We start from the raw sequence: 24,424 nt of genomic DNA, 5'->3' as shown, positions 1-24,424 counted from the left end.
CCTTTGAGAGAGAGAGATGTTTAGATTATACAGTAGTGCATATTGGATGACTTTATAACATTTTTGTTTTGGAATAAAACAAAATTGCAAGGAAGGATATCTGTAATAAATGAGCGAATGCAATAGTTAACAGGTTGTGTAGAGGTTTTTTTAGTGTCTGACTTGTAGCAGTTTAAAAATCTGTATGAATGTGGAAAAGGAGAAAAAATACGTGATTTTTACAGAAGAATTCACAGAATGCAGTGCTGAGACCTGCAAGCGTGGAACTGAATAGACTCCTAGTAGAGTAATAATAATGACTCCTAATAGAGTAAGTGGTGAAATAAGATGTTCCCTTCTCTCCTAGGACACAGAATTTCCTGGAGTTGTTGTAAGGCCGATTGGTGAATTCCGCAGTTCCATAGACTATCAATACCAGCTCCTTCGGTGCAACGTTGACCTTCTGAAAATTATCCAGCTGGGTCTGACTTTCACAAATGAGAAAGGAGAATATCCTTCCGGCATCAACACCTGGCAGTTTAACTTTAAATTCAACCTTACGTGAGTCTCTTGAGCTAGGGAATAATCACCTATTCTCTTCTGCTGAAGCGATGCTTTCCTTTGGCAAATGCAGGTGTCTGTCTGTTCATCGTCAGTGGCTGGTTCTGAGCAACAAAAATTCAGATTCTAACACAGATTATGTGGGAACCTATTTTGGCATGACAGGAGTTTGCCATATTTCTGGAAGTCAACCCATACTAAAATCCTATCCTTAATACCCTTTCCCATGATAAATAGCCTATCCCCAATAATTTTATGTGCCTTAAACTTTTTTGCTGCAACAATGTTAGAGTCTTAAACTTTATACATTTTATATATATATATATATATAAAATTCCATCTCTTTCTGCTAAAAATAAATGGATGTGCTGTTTTCAGCAAAAAGGAGAATACCTCTTTGCAGATCCATGCTAAAATATAAACTGGCATCTCAGAAAATATGGTGTAATCGTCACACCTCTTCAGGAGAATGAATCTTGTTAAATGGAGCGTGGCAGTTCTTGTCTCCTCCACACTGCAATATCCTGGTTACAGTTGAAACAAGTTTCATTATCCCTTCCCCTGTAATTGTAAAGACAAACTCAGCATAATTACCGCTAGAGCTGCCTGGAAATAGAGAGAGGGTTTATCTGTCTGGCAAAACCACACATTTATAGGAAATCAATCAGTATTTTTATGGAACTGTCACTGGAAAACATTACAAAAATTCATAGCTAGTATGTGCAGATCATACAGTTCTTGAACCCAAAAGCTGCAATATTTATTTCCACAACTTTGTGAGCCTCTTAAAAGTATTGAGATCAGGAGCGAAGTGGTTTTCACAGTGTGATCACTTCATTTGACTCAATTATCATGTTTGGCATGAACTTTGCTCTGTGTGTTGTCACATCCTTCCCTCCCCCCCACCCTCAAATGAGACAAACCAGTACAGAAGTCAGGTTCCTGCTCAGCTCTCCATGGAGCATATCATCAGTCATCCCTGTCCTCTTTCCTTAGTCAAGTATTACGCAATTTTGTTTACTCCCAGAGATGGAACTGGAGATGATGATACGGTGGTATGTGCTGTGAAGTGAAAAAGAAAAATGTAGACAGGAATGATGCTCAGTGCTTTAGAGTTGCACGTCTTCCTATTTGGGAAACTCCCCTTTTCTGCGTGCTGTCATCTGTGGTGCTTCCGTTCACCTTGCAGCAGTGACGTTTTTCAAAACGTCATACAGTTCTACGGAGGTGGATTCTTTGGAATCTGCACTAGCAACAGAATTATTAACTAGTCACAATTGCAGAATAGCTTGTTACGGATGTAGGAGGCTGCAGTAGTGGTACTAAAACTGATTCAATTTGAATTTTCTAGAGAGACAGATGTGGAACCCAGAGATTCTTGATACTTGATTCTTGATACCCAGATATTGATCACTCCAGTTTTTTAAATACAGTGTGGGGGGAATTTTCCTAAAATGAGCCTGACTTGTTAGTACCTTCAGTGCAAAGCTGCTTTTCTCCTTCAGCGAGGACATGTACTCTCAGGATTCCATAGACCTCCTTGCCAGCTCTGGGCTGCAGTTCCAGAAGCACGAAGAAGAAGGAATCGATACCCTGCATTTTGCCGAGTTGCTTATGACATCTGGGGTCGTCCTTAGTGACAGTGTGAAATGGCTGTCCTTCCACAGGTAGGTCTGCGGTGGTCACTGACACTGTGAAGTGAGAAATCTCTTTTTGATTGAAATACTGCTGCTTTTGTCCATGGAGACTGACACAGATTTTAAGGAGAAGAATTAGCAGCTCTGCAGTTCTTAAAAGAAGCTGAAAGATACAAAGGCCAAGTTTAAGAAGTAAGAACACTTAGCATTTCGTTTTGTACTAGCGCTCACTGTGGTCTGAGTTTTGTGTATGCCTTTCTTGCAAATCCTTTCGCTGTTACAGTCTTGCTCTATGGAAGAAGTTATTAACAAGTTGAAATGTGATTTCTACACTAACTTGTGTGCATTGTAAAGTAAGGTTTTTGTTTCTTCTTCCTTACAATGTTGGTGGTGTTCTCAATTTCCATCTTTTGTTTTCGTAGAAGAAGAAATCTGTGTAGTTAAGATCTCTTTCTCGTAGCATCTCAAGCAACTTGATTACAAAGCCTCTGGTCCTTGATAACATCAAGTGAAAGGACTTGAGGGAGGAGGAGGTGGTGGCAACAGATACTTACAGGGTTTCCTGCTTTTCTGTATTGCCCATAGCTACAGAAATTTGCGGTGTTGGGAAGTATGTTTTTCCCAATGGCGAGAGCCTAGCGGAGGCACCCAGGGAGCATTCAAAAGTATAACATTGACATAGATGATAAGGATGAATTCTGGCTCTGATCCAGAGGAATGTCAGAAAACATTCAGGTTTGAAAGCTACAGCATGTGAAACTCTTGAGAAAAATGAGATACTGGTACCGACCGAGTATAGGTGTTGCCTGCTTATCTGGCTTCTGTATGTTTTTGTTTTCAGTGGTTATGACTTTGGCTACATGGTGAAGCTGTTGACAGATTCCAGGTTACCAGAAGAGGAACATGAATTTTTCCATATCTTGAACCTTTTCTTCCCATCTATCTATGATGTAAAGTACTTAATGAAGAGCTGCAAAAACCTCAAGGTACTTGTATCTCCCCAGCAAGCAACTGATGGATGGGCATCAACACTGTAAATGTACAGTAAGCCAAATGACATATCAAGTCTTAAAACTGGAATGTGTGTAACAGCTTGTAGTCACACATCAGCACCTATGAATAAGTTTGTATCTAATAGATACTGCCTCCCCAGTTTTAGACTTATCAATATGTATATTACATAGGGGACATTCCCATAACCTTCCGGTGTGCGTATCAGTAATTTCAGAGGCCAATTAGAATTTGGCATACTTCTCTTCCCTATACAAGGTGGACTATTTCTTCTTATATGAACTATTACATGACTTGATTAACTGGTAGACACTCAGGGGGTTGAAAGTAATTTACCTACTGAATCACAGACTTGTTTGAGGAAAGGTCCAGCACTGGTAACCTATGAATGTGCCCACGGTCATCTGAAGTATCCGCAGCAGGAAAGCAAGGTACCTAAATCTGAGAAGAGTATTTATGCATTCTTGAGCAGTATTTACCACTGTGTTTCACTCACAGCTGGTGTGTGTGTACTGCTGGAATCTGCATCAATTCATTGTAGCCAGTTTCCCCTCATGTTTTGGAGAAGCATGGCAATTTTGGTAAGAGATGGATCTTCCAAAATAAAATATGTTCTGTTCTCATTGCAGGGTGGCCTTCAAGAAGTGGCAGATCAGCTGGATTTGCAGCGAATTGGACGACAACACCAGGCAGGATCGGACTCTCTTCTCACGGGAATGGCATTCTTCAGAATGAAGGAGGTACTGCGGTATTCTTCTTTATGGTTCTTCTTTCTCCAGTTCCTAGCCATTAATGTCAACATGCACAATGTGTTTTTTGGTGGGTTTTTTTTTTTTTGAGCCTTGTGGCCATCACACTTCAAATTGTCAGTAATAGGAATTGTTGATATTGGCACAGGCTTGTTACTCCTCTTTCATGTGCTTATTTTAAATCCCACACTGCATTTTAGAGGTGGCTGACTTCAAATGAGCTGTTTAATTAACATTAGGTGCTTTCTGATTTAGAGGCACAAATAGACAATACCTGTTTCTTCCCTTTGTTTTTTTTAATCTGCAGTTGTTTTTTGAGGATACAATTGATGATGCAAAGTATTGTGGGCGGCTGTATGGCCTTGGCACAGGAGTGGCTCAGAAACAAAATGAAGATGTGGACTCGGCCCAAGAGAAAATGAGCATTTTGGCTATTATCAACAACATGCAGCCGTGATAAGGGGTACCCCTCAGCAGAACATGGTTACCATATTGGCAGCTGCTGTCTTCAACCATTTTCCCTAATAGTGTCTCAAACAAAAGGCATCTACGGTACACAGCCTGCAGAAGGCCTACAGTTTTGCTGAAGAGCTGCATCTTCATTTGAAACCCAGAAGAAGAGAATTGACTGAATTCCTAATGCCAGCATTTGTGGTTTGCCGTCTTTTTAATACCAAGGGCAAAAGACAGAACCTACTGTGTATACCTCTGTTTTTTTCCTCTTTATACTGTACAGGATCTGCAAGGAAGACTTAACGGTAGCATATTCAGTAGAGCTAAGGGTCTGGAAATCCAGTGAAAATGGACACAGACATGCACACAAATTTGCAAATTGTGCTTTATAAAGCTTATTTTAAAACTTCTGCATGTTGTGAGGGTGACTGCTTCACCTCATGTTTTGCTTATTTTATCATTGTGTAGTCTGTGGAAATTGCTCCCTTTGATCACTGCAGAGGTTTGGGAACGGATGACATTAAAAATGATCCTTGCAGCTAAAAATATTCAGAGATTTGCTTTAACAACGATGGGAATGGATATTACTGGAGCTGATTTGATCAGCTCTCCATAGTTTCTAATTCTGTATGGTACAGGTCTGACCCATACTGAGCCTCAGCTTAGTTCTTGTGGGTATTAATAAACTGTTCTGGAAATAGAGTAAGATGCCTAGAAGTTCACCTTTGACAGGGGGTTGGACCAATACTCTGACTTCAGTTTTCTTCAGCTTAACCTATAAATTTTATTCTTCTCCTTGCAACACAAGTAGTTCAGCAGATGGATAAATATTTGTTCCTCTTCTCCCCCCTGCTTCTCCAGCCCCTAATTTTACTATATGCTTAACAACAGACAAAACACCTCTATTTCTCTTCATTCCAAACACCTGAAAAGTAGTTAGAGGAACAACTTGGGATTCTGACTTTTTAAAAAAATGAGCTATTCTATAGTATGTTTTTTCCAACACTGCTGTAATGACATTTCTTAAAAAACAAACAACCAAAAACCTTAAAATTTTTAAGACTTTATCTTGCATTTTAAACAATCCATTATTAGAAGTTGAGGGTTAGAGCTGGTATTTAAAATGCTTGTAAATATTACTTGTTTTTAATTTTTGTAAAATAAATTTTTTTAAACCAGGCCTTGTTTTGGATTTTCCATCAAGCACTAAAATGCCCAAAGTTCAGGCTTTGGAATCTGAATTTGAGCGATACATGTTCAAAGATGCTCAAGTTTCTTTCTTTTACCATTTATGATGTGCTACTGGGGTAGTTCTTAGTAAAATCTGCTTTTGAGCTTATTGTACAGTAGCTGATGAAAATTGAACTTAAGATCTCTTTGTGGGACTTGTATTCTCTTTCTGCTTGTCTCTCAGCACAGCTAGCAGTATTGTGAAGTATTCTATCAGTGCAGTATAGCCACTTGAAGTGACAAATCCATTTTGCTCATCTGTCCTGTGTGAAGTTTTCCTGCTCCATTTAAACTCTAGTGGTTCTTGCTTGAAGTGTAGGAGGGCTGTTTGGTTACGCACTAGCTCCCCTTCCTGGTTTTCAAGTACTTTGTCCAGAATTTAGAAAGTTCAAGTTAGTGGCAACAGTTTACCAGATTAACACATCTACAGAAGGATCTTCTTTTAGTATAATCCCTGGCTTTCACCTACTGCTCTTCAAGTTGTTCTGAGGCTTTACTCAGCTTAGAGCAGGAAATCTGTCAATATTGGCATTTTGGCTGGAAGAATCTAGAACAGCTCTTGATCGAAAAAAATCCATCCCTCGTACTTCTTTTCTTAAACAATAATCTTCATTGTACTTACAAACTTTCTAAATGCCTGACCCCCCCCCCATCCTACCGTGAACTTTTCTGCTGCATTTAAAATTACTAAGATAGATGCTATGTTCACTAAGGCTTCTTAAGAAGAGTTAGTTTTTCTAACAAGACAGTCAAAGCGTTTAGGTAAGCTGTAAGACTGGTCAAGATGTTGCATGTTCAAGACTCCAGAATCTAGGATTGTTTTTGGCACTTCTAGAATAGCAGTTTTTCTCAGATTTACCATCACTGTAGCAAAAAAGCAGTTTGTTCAGTCACGGGTGCTGCCAAAAAGCAGGGACTTCTCTTGACCTAGAGAAATCCCTTATCTCTTGCCCGTCATAAGAGATCTTGCCCTCCCTTTTATGTTCCACAGACGGCTTCACCACGCAAAGCTGTCAGAGCACACACTCGTTTTATCTACTGATTTTGATTTATGTAGTACGTTTAACAAAAAAAAGGCTTATTTTTAATGCATTTGCCCTTGATTGATACTGTTTTCTATCCATCAAATTAAATGCCAATTCATGGTGGTAGAAGACTTTATTTAAAGGAGGGAAAATAAACTCACAATGCTTTTAAGAACAATACTGGCTTAAGGGTCATTTTGCTTACAGAAACCATTGTTTTTCCTGGGGGCAGCTACTATTCCTCTGCTGAAAGACTGATATAGCTGCTCAAAACTGTTTCTCTTACATGTAAATAGCAAGAGCTTTCATTAGCATAACTTCCAACAAATAAAAAAAGACTATACAAAAATCCTGTATACAGTTCAAGCTCACAACCTACTGCTTTTCAATCTCCTTAAGTAGTAGTAGTTGATGACCACAAGTGAGTCTGTATGTAAACCCGATCTTTTGTAGTTTTAGCCAAAATAACCACAGCCATCAAAACAAGCCTTCACTTGAAGAAAGAGCAGCCTTGGTGTTAAGTAGCTGTAGGCAGCTCAAGGGAGACAAGTTTGGTCTCAAAGTGTCATGTCAAGAACCTCCTCCCAGCCTTTTTGTAAGTACTAGCACTACCGTGTTTCCTAAGGAGATCCAATGCCTGTTCGTGTAGTTCAGGAGGGCACTGGGATCCAATGTGAAGGAGTACAAGGCAGCACTCCAGCACGTCGGGGAACGGGAAGACCTGCAAAAAGGGAACATGAGGTGATGTCTGCTCTTTCAGTTATAATTGCTCAACTACAACATACTCAGGCAGCCAGCTCTCTAAAGACACTGCTTTATAGTATCTTTGGAACATAGTCATGAGTCAGATGCATTTTTTTCTCTTCTTCCAGCACATTAGCTCTCGTTTAACCAGGTTTGCCCCCTCTTACACAACCACCATGATTACCTTTAATTATATTATAGACTAGAGAACAGAGGGGATGAGACAGCCTAGGAAACACCGTTTTCAAACATGTGATGTGTACTTTCTACAGTTCCTAATCTATAAAGGCCATTTTATACCTTAAATTTCTGATTTCACTGTTTATCAAAAATGTTTTTGCATACATAATTCTAAGTAGCAAGAGATTACTTTTAAAACGCATGGGAGAAATTCATACAGAATATCCCATTAAGTTCTCCCATGCAGGAGCTTTACCTACATTTTTCAACTGCGCGGAGAAAGTTATGCTTGAAAGAAAAATACCACCCTGATGCCATGTGTCAATTCTCTCTCAAAATTGCCATAGGATCACAAAGAAAGTCACTGTTCCTTACTTTCTGTATGAAAGGGATTCTATGATGAGGCTGCCCTTACAAAAAGGGTCTTTTTTCAGAACCACAATGCCTCTTCTGAAAACTTACCTTTAAATTGTCTGGAAATTCTGCTAGTTTCTGCTTTGCTTTTAGAAGCTGCTTCGTTAGCTCAGGGAGTGTAATTGGTTCCTTTACTTCATCTTTACTGTCAAGAAAAGAGCAGGTGTCATGAGTAACTGTTTTGCTTAAATGTCTGCATAGCCCCAACAGGAGAGTTGGACAAGAGTTATACACTCTAGCTCGTTCTTGCCAAAGTCCCAAGTAATTGTTCAACAAAGAGACAGACCTCTTACATTATCCTTCCCTTTTCAAGCTGCCCTGCTTATTCACTGTACCAACACACCCTTTGTACCAGGAAGTTAATCAGCTGTAGTAAGTTTATGCACATGGTAGTTCAGCCCCAGGGAAATGCAAGACTTTTGAGCTGTATGGTGACGTGTCCCTGGGTGACAAGCTTGAGATTAAAGGCAATCTGAGCTAAGCAAGAAGTTTGCTGCACAAACACACAAAAAAAGCAATGCTTTTCAATCCATTCATTCATGTTCTGAAGCTTACCAATTCATCTGGTTGCTGTCAGAGCATGGTTTGTCTGATTCAGTCTCTGAATTCTGCTGCAGGTTGCTTTCCTGGGTGCTTCCATTTTTGTTTTCCTGGAGATTGTTCCTCTGCTGCTGATGCTGGTGGATCATATCTGCTAAAATCTGCTGGACCTCAGCTATATCTCTCTGGGTGTTCTGTAGAGCAGCAGTCTCTTCTGAAAGAAGCACTTTGCAGCCATTCAGTTTTGACTGACTGTCTACCAAATCGACTGAGCTAGTTCTTGAGTCACTTTCTGTCTCGCACCTACGAACTTCAGTTGTATTGCAGAGGTTTTCATCCATCTCAACTGCAGTTTGATCAGGAGTTTCTTCAGAGGAGGATTGACCTGAAATGTAACTCTTCTCAAGAGCTGTCTGCTCACTAGGACACAGCACAGGATCCAAAACAGCCTTTTGCAAGACAAGGGAGTCTTTGGGTGCATTCCACCACAGGTCATACAGCAGTCCATAAGCCATAAAGCCCTCTAAACTTCTGCAAGCGTTCATGCTCTGAGAATTTGTGCTGTCCAGTTTGTGTCTCAGGTTATCACAGCCTAATGATGAAAAAAAGAATTACAATTAGTTTATAGAGATTTCCAAAGAAAAAGTCCAGATCTGGTAAATGAACGGCTATCCTGGAGACCAGAGATTTACTCAGATGCTGGCAGAGCGGTGCAGGAAGCAGAAAAGCAAAGGCAGACATCTTTGGCATCTATTTAAACACAATACTCTGTTCTAGCTAGCGTGAGACTGCATGTTCTCCTCATCTACAGCAAACTTTCTTGGTCCCAAGCTGCACATCAAGATATGTGCCTATGCACATGATTGAGAGCCGCAAAATAAATGCACTGCATGCTCTGCAGAGGATGAAGGGAAGGGCCAGTTGGAGTGATTTGTAATTATGAGATGAACACAGCTTTCCAATGTTCCCATCTCCCTTACAGTACAAAATTTGCTCAGTTTCCTACATCACCCACACCAGCTGACACTGCTGAGCTTCCTTCCACTATCAGGAATTTTGATCACCCAACGGCCCTTGCACTAGCCAAATTCCACAGGTTTCCATATATATATATGTCTTGCTCCTTCCAAACATTATTATGCCTAGTAATATTAATGGACACACAGCTGTGCTTACAAGGGAGATCCCCCTATCTGTCAGTGCCAGGAGATACACAAGAAGAGACTTACCTTCAGGAAGGATGATACTACAAATCTCTTGCATCAGAGTGAAGCTACCAGCATCATAACTGCGGGTCACAGCTCCAAGAATACTTTTCACTGCTTCATCCCAGGTAGCAGTCTGATAGCTCAGGGCTGCAAGGGTCAGGTCATGGGATATATGGAAAAGCACCTACAGGAAGGACCAGACGGCATGATTAATAGTTGTACTGCCAAGTATGAATTACTCGCAGCTTATAACCATTGTGGAAGAGCCCAGAAGCACATGACTTAACCAAAAGCAATTTTAACAACAATGCAATTTACATAAGTCTCCTTCACGCAGGAGATGATAGAGCTCTTCTACATTACTTATAACTGTAAAATCAGCAGCTATGCTTGCACGTGTCCTACTAAACAGATGAGAAGTGGAAGCACACCAAAGGTCAGTGACTCAGTGCGGTCAGAAAGAAGAGCTGCAGGAGCACCAGTCTATGAACAGACCTTCTGAACTCCAGGATATTTTAACAACAAGCAGCCCTGCCTCTCCTAACAGTTTGACACAAAACCTTGAATCACTGCTGAGACTACTCAGCTATGCCAATCACTCCCACCCAGCCAGCACGTCTCGGTCATCTCGGTGCTCATCACTGACACCGTATGTCAGTTCTTACCCTGCGCAGAAACAAATGCAGAAACAAACTGGTGGCTACGCAAGCCATCCCAGCTGTCTTATCATCTACTTCTCCCAAACTATAACCTCATCCTGCAGCAGGGTGCAGACATCAGTCCCCTGGGAGTGGCTGGCACACCACCACAAAGTGGCTGTGTTTTACTGTGTATGCCATAGTAAGGCTTAGTGTGTATACAGATCTAAATCCATTTACCTGCTTTGGGTGTGTGTTGCTGGTAGAAGGAGGATGCTCAATACCGCGCAGCTGCTCCTGTGCACATGTGGCTTGTTCAGTGGTGTCCATGCCCAATACATTCTGCCACACTTCTATCACCATCTCAAAAAATGAGGCCTCTCTGTTCAGCTCCCAGCTGTGATAACAGGGAGGCACGGGGCTCTTTCGGTCACAGGGATTTCTTTCACTAAGACACTTGCAAAGCAGTTCATTAAGGCAGAAAACAAGTCTTTGTCCCTTTGACAAGAAAAAAAAAAAAGAGCACTGAGCTGCTGCTAAAAGAAAAACAATCCCTTACTGACCACAGCAGGTAGACAAATTTAAGAACATCATGGCTAGCAGCAGCTTGTTGGTGATAGACTGTTTCAAACTGCAGCTACCAAAGAACAATGCTGATAGTCTCAGAGACTCTAAGGTCAGAAGGAAACCTCAGAACAAGCTAAGCTAGCCGCCTGCTTCTCAGTCCGCACAAAAACGAATTTCTGGATTAAGCCTCCAGCAGATGGACTTACAGTTAGCTCATTTGTTCCTTTAATGTAAACAGCAAGTACTTTCCTTCACTTCTTTCTTCTTATGGATCATTATTACATACTTAAAAAAAATCCCACTTTTCTCAACTACCTTTCATATAACTAACAAGCATAGAGCCTATGTGCCTCCCCACCACGGGCCCTTTGCCTCTGCAAAGGCACATGCTTTTTTCATAGGGTTATTGCAATAAACTTCTAGGAAAATATTTGGAGGCAAAACCAGCTCAAAGGACTACCTGTGGACTATTAACACATGGGAAGTGGTGCCAAGTTAATCTGGAGAGAGACAACGCTAAAGAAAGCAGAAAGGAAATGACCAGACTCACAAATAAAGTTTTATGTTGCTGAAGGACTTCCTGAGCTCCCACCCAGTTCCTGGATAATAGCAGGTCCTGGGCACATCTGAAAGACAAAGTTGCTGACAACTTCTCCTCTCCAGATATCAGCGCAAGCTCAGCGGCAGTTTTAAGGGATGTCACATCCCCCTTTTTTGCCAACACCTTAACTGCATCATAGGGTGAGGAAGCCCCCAAATAACTGAAAAGAGAGAAAAGCAAATCGACTTGATTAGTACTAAAATACTGTTCTTAAATTGTATTGCAACACAATGGCACAAACATACAAATGAAGATAAACCTGTATTTTCTACAGGTTCTCAGAGCTCTCATCACTTTGCCTTACCAAAGTTTACTATAGACATACGGCGCCTGATCTGATGCAAAGCTACAAAGGGAAAGTCACACAGCCCAATAACCTGGACTGAAACCTCTGGTGGTGTGCATACCACGCATGGCTTGGGTGAGAAATAGAAATAAATAGATTCAAGAGACAAAAGTTATATGCAGTAGTTTATCCCTACTGCATTTCTCTGGATTTCATCTGAATCCTTTCACAAGCGTGAACACCCTCAAAAATGCCGGAACCGAAATCAGCATCAAGCAAAGGACACTATTCCAGATAAAATATTGGAAGCGTTATTAGTAATTTTTGGTAGTCACAAATTTGAAACACTCTAGTTGGAGGAGGATAACCCAGTGATTAGGATATTAGCTAAGGCCTCAAGAAACTCAAGATGAACTGTTGCACTGCACATTTCCAGTGGAAAGGTTGGAAACATCACATAGTCTTTTCATATACATCCTAATCTTAAGTCTTGCTAGACTAGTTTTCAAAGACTTCCAGTAATGTCTATGGAAAGAGACGGCTCTACTGTAGTATGGCATTTGGACCTTCTGCTTTGAACTGCCCTCTGGAGCTTCTAGAGGGAGTCTAGTGAGATCAGGCTCAGAAAGCATCTTAGGCAAATAATGACCAGACCAGTTAACAGATTTCAGCTGCTACAAACCCAAGAACCTTCTTTATTTCAGGCATGGAACCAATTCTGTCTTCTTCCCAGTAACACTCACCATTTGGCGGCCATGGAATAATGGCCATCTTTCTCTAACAGAGCTGCCCAACTGGTGTAGAGATCCCTCAGAATTGGATCTTCTGGACGCAACCTGGCCTTAGCAATTACAATTGCTTCCCTAATGCACATAACAGAAACCAGATAGAAAAGGTAATTGACCGTGCACAAAAAGTGAACCAAAATGTCAAATCTACCCCACTAGAAAACAAGAGCAAATCCTAAACATAAATATACAGCAACCTGTAAAAATGGTTCACTTTCAGGAGCTCAACAGCCTCACACACTTTATGGATGGACAGGAGATGGGAGGCAGCTTTCACATATTGCTCCTGAAAACACAGCTGCTTCACAAAGGCTTCTACTGTCCAAATCCAGGCCTGATATCCAACTGCAAAAGAGAAGGCAATACAATTGGAGGCAAAGTTTTAGAACTGGAAGAATTCCTGTGGGATGACATCATCACTGGTTTCTTCAACATGTACCTCTTTTCTGCCCCAGATTAGTTTCTTGTTTCTTAACCATCCTAATACAAGCCAATGGAACAGGGCAAAGCTAGGGCTTGAACACAACTGTAGGACTTCACTACCAGTAAAATAACTTAAAAGCGTATTTAAACCAATACCAAGCTGGAAGGACTGCTACATATTACAAAGAACCAACTTTGTGGTTGGAAGGATGGGCCTGCTCCTTCAAGAAGTCCCAAAGGAGACCACTCTACTCCCTGCTATCCCAGCCTAAGGGTGCTTGTGGAAACATCCAGGTCTTTGTCATAAATAGCACATGTTTTGTGTTTGATTTTTGTTACCAGGCAATTAAAGAAGCAACTTCCTCCCAGTCTCAAACAATCATGAGTTTCCAACCCAGAACAATCAGAATGAGGCTACCCTTGGCAGCGAATTCCATCTGCTTACGTGTTACAAGAGCAAACATACCCATAGGTGAGATTGCTACCAGCTGGTCTGTTAGCTCTCCCCTCTCAGCAGCTGCCTGGAGGACACCCTTCATATCTCCTTTCCACAACATGAGCTGCTGAAAGAGCTCTGGATGCCCGTTCTCCAAGTGATGTTTTCCTGTTGGAAGCAAACGCACTTCCTATCAGCCTCAGTGCAATAGCATTATTTGCCATAGTAAAATAACTTGGCAAAAGTGAGATTATTCAAGCTTAAGGTATTGCAGGTTTGCATCTGAAAGATGTAAAAACTATTTGGGAAAAGTATGTCTTTTCTTCTTTGCACATAGACCTGCATTCTTAATCCTACACTAATCCACAGTAAAGAAGATTCAAGCATTTTTCCCAATTTGTTTTCTCCTTGAATATAAAAGTTACAATGGACATATTGGCAAAGTGGATTCATTATTCCACTTACCTTCCACATCAATCATCTTGTGCAGAGAAGCCCTGTCTGTGAACAGCCCCAAGTGGATGCGATCCTTAAGGTCAGGGGACACATCTTCATTATTATCTAAACCAGGTAAAAAGAATGAATATTTAAGATCTGATACAACATCGGGAACTGGGACCTGCCAAGTGGCTGTACCACTCCCTTACACTCATCTGTTGGCAAATATTTATGTCTTCTACTTTCTTTCCTGTATAGCAGATTTAACAATTTGCAGATCAACACTTAGAACTTGCATCTCAGTTTGATTAGAAGGACCATGTTTGTGCAGAACATTTATTCGAAATCAAACATAGCACATTCCTTTGCATGCTCGAAGGAACAATACTGCGAGAATACAAACATCTCCCTCATGGCTTATTTTCTCCTGTCCATATTATACTTCTGAAGGTGAAAAACACTTTGCATGTATGCAGACAGTTCTACCCTATCTCCACAACATAGGATCCTACTCAAAACCTGTCTGGAGTGGCTACAGAGCGCTGAAACACTGCAAGAGAAGTTCGATAAGAGACCACAACTAGTCACACACTTTGATAAAGACTTTAAAAAAAATAATGCCTAGTGGTCAAAGTCAAGTCCTTGGACACATGCTTCTGAATACTTTAGAGCACCTACCTAAATCTAAGTATTTTAGTTTTAGACTGATACCTTTGGTTTTCAGACATGTAGCCAGGCTCAAGCAGTCCTGATGCAATTCATCTTTTGATCTGTGATCCATGAATGTGCTGAAGGGTAGAATAGAACGAGGCTTCCTCTTCTTCAGAGAGGCATCAGGAGCTGAAAAATCAGACACATTTTAGTCACTGCTGCACGGTTACAAGAGTGTCCTACAGCAGAACTCTCCAACATATTCCAAAACCCCCTCTTCCTCACACAGGAAAACAAAAACCAGATGCTCAAGTGCCACATGCATCTCTATTATGCAACTCTATTATGACTTTTGAATACTGATCACTTTGCATATTTTTCCACCCATCTTGCCTGGAATGAAACTAGCAACTAAAAGGCAGTATCTAAGCCCACATTAAACAACTACTCAATTGACCTGAGAAGCAGGGCAAATAAAAGAAGCAGGAACTTAAAACATTTAAGAGATTTTAAAAGCATGCTCTTCTTTCTCTGGCACTTATTTGGTGTCACATTAGGAAGGGAAGCTGCAGCCAAACAGAAGCCTAGAATGAGGAACGCTGCCTTGATGCAGGACTGTTAAAAGTCCCTGAAACATACTAACTTGGTTTTTCTTTAGGTGGATCCTTTTTCACAGGAGTGGCTTTCTGGGTCACAAAAGGCTTTGGCAAGCTGAATGAAGAAAAATCATATGCAGATGTAGATGTATCCTTGGACACTGTGGAGGTAAGTGATAAAAAAAAAGGAAAAACAATACATGGAAAAGCCCATAGCAGAATACTTGACATATTCACATTCCATTACATTAATTTCGAAATACAGAGAAATCAAGCTTTGCTTTGCCATAGAACTTCACAGCTTTTTAGGGAAAGGAAATACTAAGAAAACATTACAGAACTGTCAGAAAGCTAAACAAGATGTCAACAGACACTAATGAAGGTCCACCAGTATTATAAGATTTATCACCAGAAGGCAACACTGATCAAAAATGACACTGTTTCAAGCCAAACACAGTAACTTTGTTCGTTAGGCCAGAATCTTCTTATTTAAAAGACAATTAGTCCCAAACTAGTTTAGAAAATTATGAAAGGCATTCAGGAACCATGTTTCCTTCAAGTGGACTACTTCAATAAAACTGTATTATGAGAAAATCTGCATGAAAATATTAAACTTGGTGATGCTCTGAGGGCTAAACAGTCTGGGAACCATTGAACTAAGATGATTTGATTATTACCAGTCACGGAGACTTTATGAGGCAACTCTGCCTCCTGAGCTTCTTTTTCTCCTTCATGGTCTGACACTCCATTTTCCTCTAGCAACATTTCCTTCACGCTCTCATCTCCATTCATGGCATCACTTAGATCCTGCTTGGCTGGACTCTTTCCTATAGGCTTTTTCTTCTTCTTGGTTTTGACTTTTGGTTGCATACTTCTTTTTTTCTCTAATTCTATACTCTTTTTGCCTGTAAAAGGTTGCAAAAGTTACCCTGATATTATCTGTAGAGATTTTTAGTGTATTAGCTGTCTGTCTCTCAAGATGAACATTTAGTTTCCAAATAAGGATACAACTCAATTTAAACCTAGAGACAGCTTATTCCTGAAGAGGTAGCAGGCAGGTTTGGAATTCAGCATAAGAACTTATCATACCATTTCAATGTGGCAACCCTCTCTATTTCCAAGCTCCAACATCATCTTCAGGAAAGGATCTTCTGTTTGAATATACTTACCCTGAGGAGGCCGTGTATGCTCCTGCTTTGAGATGTGCCATTTGTGAACAGAAAAATCATCTGCTCCTGTATAAACAGAATCTGAATCCACTGGTGACCACTGGACACTCAGTAGCCGGCCCTGGTGCCCTCGGTAGTTGCAGAGTGGCTCTTCCTTCATAACATCCCATACCTTATAAACAAGAAAGAAATCCAATTACTCAGAAAGTCTGATCTTCCCCTAATACTCTGCATTTTCTCTTCAGTGATTTGCACTTGTAGGAGCTTCTCTTTTAGGGCATTTGCACAGGTATTTCAAACACCAACATGCAAATGGAGAAAATTCAGGGCTTCCTTTGTTTGCATCGATACATTTGCATAACATCTTTCTTAAAGGATCCAAAAGTGCTAATACGAAAACGATAATGACATGACTTACAAATCAATTCGCAAGTCGCAAAAAACATACGGATACCTGCCTATCAGGTATCCAGAACCAGGAAATCATAGAATCATTAAGGTTGGAAGAGACCTCTAAGATCATCAAGTCCAACCGTCAACCCAACACCACCATGCCCACTAAACCATGTCCCTAAGCACCTCATCTACCCGTCTTTTAAATACCTCCAGGGATGGTGACTCAACCACTTCCCTGGGCAGCCTGGTCCAATGTTTAACCACTCTTTCAGTAAAGAAATTTTTCCTCACGTCCAATCTAACCCTCCCCTGGCGCAACTTGAGGCCATTTCCTCTCGTCCTATCGCTTGTTACTTGGGAGAAGAGACCAACACCCACCTCGCTACAGCCTCCTTTCAGGTAGTTGTAGAGAGCGATGAGGTCTCCCCTCAGCCTCCTTTTCTCCAGACTAAACAACCCCAGTTCCCTCAGCCGCTCCTCATAAGACTTGTTCTCCAGACCCCTCACCAGCCTCGTTGCCCTTCTCTGGACACGCTCCAGCACCTCGACGTCCTTCTTGTAGTGAGGGGCCCAAAACTGAACACAGTATTCGAGGTGCGGCCTCACCAGTGCCGAGTACAGGGGCACGATCACTTCCCTACTCCTGCTGGCCACACTATTGCTGATACAGGCCAGGATGCCATTGGCCTTCTTGGCCGCCTGGGCACACTGCCGGCTCATGTTCAGCCGGCTGTTGACCAACACCCCAGGTCCTTTTCCGCCAGGCAGCTTTCCAGCCACTCTTCCCCAAGCCTGTAGCGCTGCATGGGGTTGTTGTGGCCCAAGTGCAGGACCTGGCACTTGGCCTTGTTGAATCTCATACAGTTGGCCTGGGCCCATCGATCCAGCCTGTCCAGGTCCCTCTGCAGAGCCTTCCTACCCTCGAGCAGATCAACACTCCCACCCAACTTGGTGTCGTCCACAAACTTACTGAGGGTGCACTCAGTCCCCTCATCCAGATCATTATAAAGATATTGAACAAGACCGGCCCCAAAACTGAGCCCAGTTACCAAGGTTAAATTTGCAGTACTTCAGTAGTTCATCTCACAAAAGAAGCTTTGCTGTTTAGTCAGCTTAGTTCTAAAACACTGCAGAATGGATGATTTGAAACTAAAAGGAATACACTTCTGAGTGGCTGTGGAGCAGTACCTGTGCAGTGCCATCATAGCAAGCAGATACCAATCTTCCCTCATGGTGGGGGCTCCAAGAAAGACTTGTGATTTTAGCGGTGTGCCCAGCCAGCGTTCGAAAAGGCTCTGTTATTGTCAAAGGACTTTCTGAAGTGCTCTCTGAAAGAAAAAAGAAAAGGATCAAGTATGGCCAGCAAGACAAACCAGGAGTAAACAAAAACAAGATGCCAAGAATTGGAATATAATCTGCAAACCGTTTTGCTCTTCAGATTATGGACATAAATAGTAGCATTGATTGAGCCTGAAGCTATCAAGTAACTCAGCTCTGGCTGGCTCCCGTGCTCATGATGCCAACGAATAGCGTTAATCAGTTTATGATGTTGCTGGATAGTGCAGAGCAACTTCAATTCTGGTGCCTGAAATATTTCAATTGAGCTGAAATGTAAGAACACCACTGTAAGAAATCCACCAGTCAGTGAAAATGGGATTTTTTTTTTTATTATCCTGCATGAGAAGAATGACAGAACATGAAACAGAGTAACTAAGTTCTTTTCTGGATTCAACTCAAACCCTTTCTTAGTAAATCAGCAGAAGTGCATTTTAACCATGAGTGGATCCTTGAAAAATAATTTAACATGATGATGTGGATCCTCCATGCCAAGAGCAGCTAAATCAAGTAACAACAAGGAATGCTGTATTATCACAATTCAAATACATTGGCAGTGAAAGAACAGAAACAAACCAGGGCAACAAAAAGTATGTTTGCTTCACTACAGTGATTCCAGTCAGGATCAACACATACACAGCCTTAACCTACAAGTGAAACATACCCATCTTCATTGCCAAGAGCCAAGAGTTTGCCATCTGGTTTCCAGCTGATCTCTGTACGTGCAGGCAGTTTGTGCTGTAGAAAGAAGACACAACTATTGCCAAAAACTATTACATCTCTCTTGCATACATTCAACAGAGCAAGACTAGCAACTGCACAGGGTTGCAATTAGTCTGCAAAATGAAAGTCACAGAAGGGTCCACTGCACTTTGTAGCAGTGACATAAGTTTGAGCAATGAAGAAGGACTGAATGAACTGATGCAAGAACCAGTGATTCTTTGTATCAGTTCAGTGAAATGTCTCAGAGGAAGTTTGTCTGGATTCCAATAGGACCGTGATGCTCGATCTCCTTATGCTCCTTGGAAAGTCCCAGGCATTGCAAGCAAATTCTATCATCTTTCAAGAGAAATCAAAGTTTACTTGTAATTATTTCTATTCTTTCTAATTCAGATGAAAGCTACTTACAATTTAGATGCCTAAAAGTGATCGTTTCATCGCTTGTGACATTAGTCTCTTAACCCCCAGTGAGTCTTCTACTCAAGGAAGAAGCCAAAACCCAGCTGATACAAATCAATATAGTTTGATTGACTTCAGTTGACTTATGCTGACTTAAAGCAACTGAAGATCTAACCCACTTCACTTATTTTGTACTTTCAACTAAGAAATGACTGATCATACTTGAGAAGATGTTGTGGTCAGTTATCACCAACCACACTGCATTAGCTGCACTGTAAATGGAAAGAGACTCCTGCAAAATCATGACTGCCTTTACTGCAACATTTATTTAAAAAAGCTAATGTCTGAAATGAGAACTAGAGAAGTTGAGGTAGTTAACTCATGCATGCCCACCATGCAATCTAAGCTATGACTTTATTCAGGATATTACTTGAAGTGCTTTGAAACTGAAAAGCTCTGTGTGAACTAATTATTTTAAACAGCCACACACAGCTTTAAAAACCAAACTCTATATGTCAATTTTTCTGGTTAAGTAAATTACACAGTAGAAAATTAAGTAACTGATGCCAGGAACAGATTGGGGAAAAAAAAAGACCCTTTGTCAGAGGCAAACACATAAACTGTTTAAATAGTTTGAGTCAATAAGTGTCTCTGAAGTTCACCTGTGGAGTCTGTGGGTTTCAAATTTTTTATTTGTTACAAATTCATCATGAAGGCAGAATCAGAAACCTACAACTACAAGCCCATAGAAACTATGACATGGTTACCACGAATCCATAAAAAAACCCCAAATCATACTCACTTTGATTGAATTAGTGTCTCGGATGACTTTGTTGATGTCATTTGCCTCTCCATTAAGCTTCCAGGGGTTGTGTTGAAAAACAATACCTTCTCCAGCACAACTATATAAAGTTACAGAGGGCTGTTCACCTTCTCCTCCTATCAAACAGCGAAAAAAACCCTAAATATACTATGTTCTCCGTCAGTCTTAGCAGAAGTAATCACTCCCACTATAAATCAAAACATTATTTTAAAAGGCTATATACATGCTTCGATTGCCCGTGATCTGGCAGCAAGAAATTCTCACAACACAGTCCTCTGAAAGGACCTCTCTTTTCTACCAGTAGATCTCTCCATAGCACAATCACTGCAAGCATTAAAATTCCCTTTAAGTTTGGTCCTTAAAAAATTCAAGTTGTGTAAGAAGAGCCAATGGAGCTGTTCTGTTTAGTTCAAATGGTAGAAACCTACTTCTGGAGCTAAGGAACCCATATTTGATCCGACGCAGTTACTGCAGGAAGTCTGTGCAGACACTTACTGGTCTGTAATACCCAGAAGTAAGCGCAGAGGTGTAGTATTCCACTCCCACCTATTTCCTGAAGCTACGAGAATTCAAAAACTAGAAGAAATTGTTTTGCTCCCTTGCAAAACTATTAACAATTCCTCAAGCAGAATGCATGTTTAGCTGCTAGAAAGGATTGCTACCAAGCAAATGGGACTCCTTTTCCTAAGAAGGGAGGGCATACCAACTTCATGGCATCTGTGTGCTCTGCATGGATGACCTACTTTGTCACAAGGCGCTGGAAGACTCACCAGAAGACAGAGGAGGAGTTGGAGGCCCCCAGGCTAACGTGTACACAGTCTTCTTGTGGTAAGTACTGGAGATCTGAGGTGGCTTATTCTTAGCACTGGGCAGGAAGATAAGGAAGGAGGGGCAGTCAGATTTCAGCAAAGGGAAAAAAAAAATGAAAAAATTAAAAAAAATACAAAGCAACATATTTCCAGTGGTGAAAACAGACACCATGTGCTATAACATACTAAAGCAATGGCTCAACCAAGCCTTCTTTAACTTCTCCTGTAGGACATTACTGAAAACATAACAGAACTGTCCTGATGACCTGCACCTGCATGTTGCTCTTCATTCTCTGAAAATGTCTTTCTGGCTAAGTTTTCCTTGACTGATATCCTCCCACAGATGATCTCTGGTCATGCAATTTGAGTAAGATTACCTTAGAAACTACCAGACATAACGAAGAGCTGAAAAGGCACTGAAAATCAAACTGTTTCACTAGTTTTAATTTAATCCTACTCTTGTCTACTATAATAGTAGAGATATACCTCAGGAAAGACCACTCCACCTATGCATGGCAACATGCCAGCAGGATCTGACACTAATGAATTTGAAAGCTACTTTCTTACCTGCTGGAGAAGGTGTCAAATATGCCAACTTTTCCATCATCTGTTCCAAAAGCCAAGCAGCCTTCCTTTGCTGGATGCCAGGATAACTGCAAGCAAAACAGAAAGAGACCCATAATGACACAAGAGACAGACACTTTATTCCTAAATTATAAACAAAAGGAAACGCTGAAACTGATGAGCAAGCACCATCCCTTATACCCACCCTTCCAACTACACCCACTTGATTTGATCACGCTGCTCTGAGTATCAAAGGCTCTCCTCCTACCAGCTATCGTGGGATAAGATGAAAGGGACTAAAAGCATTAAAATACTATTTGACATCTACATTACAAAATAGAAACGGACAATATTATAGGATGGTGAGAAAACTTTTGGTGTGAACAAGAATAACTACCATGTTTTACTGCTGCCAGCAATTTTACCAGGCAGTAGCCTCTGGCCAACTGCTGGTCAAACCCAAACTGAATACGTCCATGTTGGTTTTTGTGCATGTCAAACTTCCTAGCAGAGCAAGGGAAACCATGGATGAAGCAAGGAAGGACCACAAAGGAGGATAAAAGTGAAAAAGTAATGTAACAGTCAGCTGGACTTCAGCTGATTATTACTAGATGTAATGCAAGCATCTAGGGCTGTAAAAAGGTCTAAAAATTCGTTGCCAGATTCTGAAATGTATTGTATACCAAACAAATTGAGTACAAAAGGAACAACTTGGCTTTATGTATCTTTAGTTGGGAAAAACCTTCTTCAGAGTGAAAGAGAAAAGATTTTCTTGAAAGAAAAAAATGGAGTGAAAAGAAGAGAAAAGGCAAGGGGGAAAAAAAAGGAATCAAAAGCACACTTACTGCTGTAACCTTGGACTTTATGCTTTGCCAGAAGGTTTTAACATCATAAATATTGTTCATGGACAAAGTATTCCACACCCGGATCATGCTGTCTCCAACACCGATGGCAAGACAGCCTGTGTCCACAGGGGAGAAGGCAAGACTATAGACAAATCCCCCAAGCGAGGGCATGGTCCAGCTGCAATCGAGAGTTGATAGGTCCCAGCACTTCACCTGAAGAAAATTTAAGGAACAAGGAACTGTTAAACGTAGAGTGACTGGCATGACAAGGAAAAACAAAGCACGAGTGAGAAGAAAAATCGAAGGATCAAATTCAAGGCTTGACATAGTATGTGATCTGCACCCAGAGGATTGCATGTCACAGACAGGGCTGTACTAGTTGGAAGACTGTAATGGAGTGGACCAAATGACTGTATTTTAATACTGTGGTCCTCTTCTGACTTCAAAATAGGAGGCACTCTGCTACCTGTAAAAGGCAAAAAGTTAAAAAGAAAAAAAGCTTTAGTTTGTACAAGTAAACGATTTTAAGAACGAAAAATAGGCCTTTTTAAAATGAAACATACAGGAAAAAGAGATGGTAAGATCCCTTTATTAAATGCTTACCATTCAAGTCCAGCATGTCATGATCATTCACTCCACTGTGGTAAGAGCCTGAGCTTATAAACTAACAAAAATCTACACAACCTGTGCTCAGAACAAATTTTAAGCAATGATGTTATAAAATGCCACAATAAACCCACTTCAGGAGAAAATTTGTGGCCCTAAAAAGGGTAGCCTTGCTCAGTTAAACTGTATAGGTACTTCTATTTTTATGTTAATTTTATAAATGGTTCTTACATCTCTGTCCATTGAAATGGAAAACAGGAGCTCTTTGTCTTGACGCTTCACAGAACACAGATTGAACACAATACGGGAGTGATTTTGTCCTTCTGAAGATCCTAGAAGTGTCCACTTGCGTTTTCCAGATTGGGTCAAATCCCAGAGTAGCAGTTCTCCTCTGCAAAATTTAAAGCGTGTACTTCATTGTTCACTTCAAAAAAATAATATAGGCTATACACGGACTGTATTACATGTATACATACTGCAAGTGCAAGAGTAATACAGCTAAACACACATGCACAGATTACACACACGCAACCACCACCCTACAAATGATATCCATAGATATCCACACTGAAAACTGACATGTCATTTTCTCCCAGTAGATGGGCATTTAGTACCATTAGCAGTCAATATTAGGTTAGATTATCAGACAAATTATGGGACAAATAGTAGTTTTCTAGAAGTCTGAACTCCCACTTTAACTCTTGGCCTGTCTTCTCTCCAGTTATACTGGGAAGGAAGTAGGGAGTGTCAACGTTATCTACCTGGTTCTTCCTTAAGTATTAATAAATGAATCTGCAGTTAGTGACGGTACCCAGGCTGCTGTGTGCCCTACTTACCCAAAACAGCTGGAGACAATTTCTGTGGAACGACCAGAAGGCCAGTGAACAGTCAGCCAAATGCGCTCTTTAACAGCAGGATCAACGGCTCCACCTCTTCTCTTCGTGGGTGGCAACTTCAAAGTCATTACACCTATGGAACCAAGAGGGATCATCTAGACCTAGTACATCAAAATTCTGAGAGAAAAAGAAGCCCTGTGAATCTGAAGCTTTAAGTACGCTCCCCATGCTTTAAACTATCAAGTTAGCAAATGAAGGCTGCCGTTAGAGAACTCTTCCACCATACTGTTACTGTTTATCTTACATTATTAATCTTACTTACTTCTGCCTCTAGTACAGCTCCATATGCGTATGGTCTGATCTTTGCTTCCCGAAGCCAGGTAACAACCTTTCTTCGTGGTTGTGTCCTGTGTCAGCTCCCCGTTTGGAACTTTGCCTTCCTCTGAAGGAGCTACTGAATACCATTGAAGTCACGTTATTATTCACATTAAATTCAAAGCTTTATAAAAATTAACTGAAAATACATTGATTTGTATCAGAACATACTTTATTGAACTTATCAGTTGCCTTTGCTTAGCTACTGACTGACTTTCTATAAGGAATTCAATTCTCTAGAAGGTCATTTATATGAACTAAAAATCACTTCACAAACTATTGATCACTTCTACGTACCCTGGAGCTCATCTTGCCAAGCAGGTAACCTTTCTTCACCAGGCACAGGGCACCAGGCCAGACAATGTATTTCATCATCATGGCCTCTTAGCCGA

General features: G+C 40.9%; 2 protein-coding genes across 2 annotated transcripts in view; one reads left to right on the top strand and one right to left on the bottom strand.

Annotated features, from left to right (window-relative positions):
• CNOT8 (CCR4-NOT transcription complex, subunit 8) overlaps positions 1 to 5,421 on the top strand; it is a 6,927-nt gene extending 1,506 nt beyond the window's left edge. Inside the window, exons 2-6 of the mRNA XM_009322612.1 lie at positions 347 to 540; positions 2,046 to 2,207; positions 3,019 to 3,163; positions 3,818 to 3,928; positions 4,245 to 5,421. Of these exons, the coding sequence (XP_009320887.1) occupies positions 347 to 540; positions 2,046 to 2,207; positions 3,019 to 3,163; positions 3,818 to 3,928; positions 4,245 to 4,394 (762 nt within the window). The 3' untranslated portion in view covers positions 4,395 to 5,421. The remainder of the gene's footprint in view (positions 1 to 346; positions 541 to 2,045; positions 2,208 to 3,018; positions 3,164 to 3,817; positions 3,929 to 4,244) is intronic.
• A 1,340-nt stretch (positions 5,422 to 6,761) lies between these two features.
• GEMIN5 (gem (nuclear organelle) associated protein 5) overlaps positions 6,762 to 24,424 on the bottom strand; it is a 20,525-nt gene continuing 2,862 nt past the window's right edge. Inside the window, 25 exon segments of the mRNA XM_009322733.1 lie at positions 6,762 to 7,366; positions 8,032 to 8,128; positions 8,539 to 9,115; positions 9,753 to 9,915; positions 10,610 to 10,867; positions 11,487 to 11,697; positions 12,567 to 12,686; positions 12,809 to 12,956; positions 13,501 to 13,638; positions 13,936 to 14,031; positions 14,620 to 14,748; positions 15,203 to 15,316; positions 15,833 to 16,060; positions 16,325 to 16,496; positions 17,909 to 18,054; positions 18,149 to 18,324; positions 18,720 to 18,793; positions 19,977 to 20,113; positions 20,768 to 20,862; positions 21,374 to 21,459; positions 22,216 to 22,428; positions 23,053 to 23,212; positions 23,658 to 23,790; positions 23,980 to 24,108; positions 24,330 to 24,424. The exon segment at positions 24,330 to 24,424 is cut by the window's right edge and continues 31 nt beyond it. Of these exon segments, the coding sequence (XP_009321008.1) occupies positions 7,211 to 7,366; positions 8,032 to 8,128; positions 8,539 to 9,115; positions 9,753 to 9,915; positions 10,610 to 10,867; positions 11,487 to 11,697; positions 12,567 to 12,686; positions 12,809 to 12,956; positions 13,501 to 13,638; positions 13,936 to 14,031; positions 14,620 to 14,748; positions 15,203 to 15,316; positions 15,833 to 16,060; positions 16,325 to 16,496; positions 17,909 to 18,054; positions 18,149 to 18,324; positions 18,720 to 18,793; positions 19,977 to 20,113; positions 20,768 to 20,862; positions 21,374 to 21,459; positions 22,216 to 22,428; positions 23,053 to 23,212; positions 23,658 to 23,790; positions 23,980 to 24,108; positions 24,330 to 24,424 (4,051 nt within the window). The 3' untranslated portion in view covers positions 6,762 to 7,210.

Source organism: Pygoscelis adeliae, unplaced genomic scaffold (genome assembly GCF_000699105.1).
Source record: "Pygoscelis adeliae isolate BGI_AS28 unplaced genomic scaffold, ASM69910v1 Scaffold34, whole genome shotgun sequence".
Classification (NCBI taxonomy): Eukaryota; Metazoa; Chordata; class Aves; order Sphenisciformes; family Spheniscidae; genus Pygoscelis; species Pygoscelis adeliae.
Note: the sequence above shows the minus strand (reverse complement) of the source record. Positions and strands in the feature narration are given on the sequence as shown.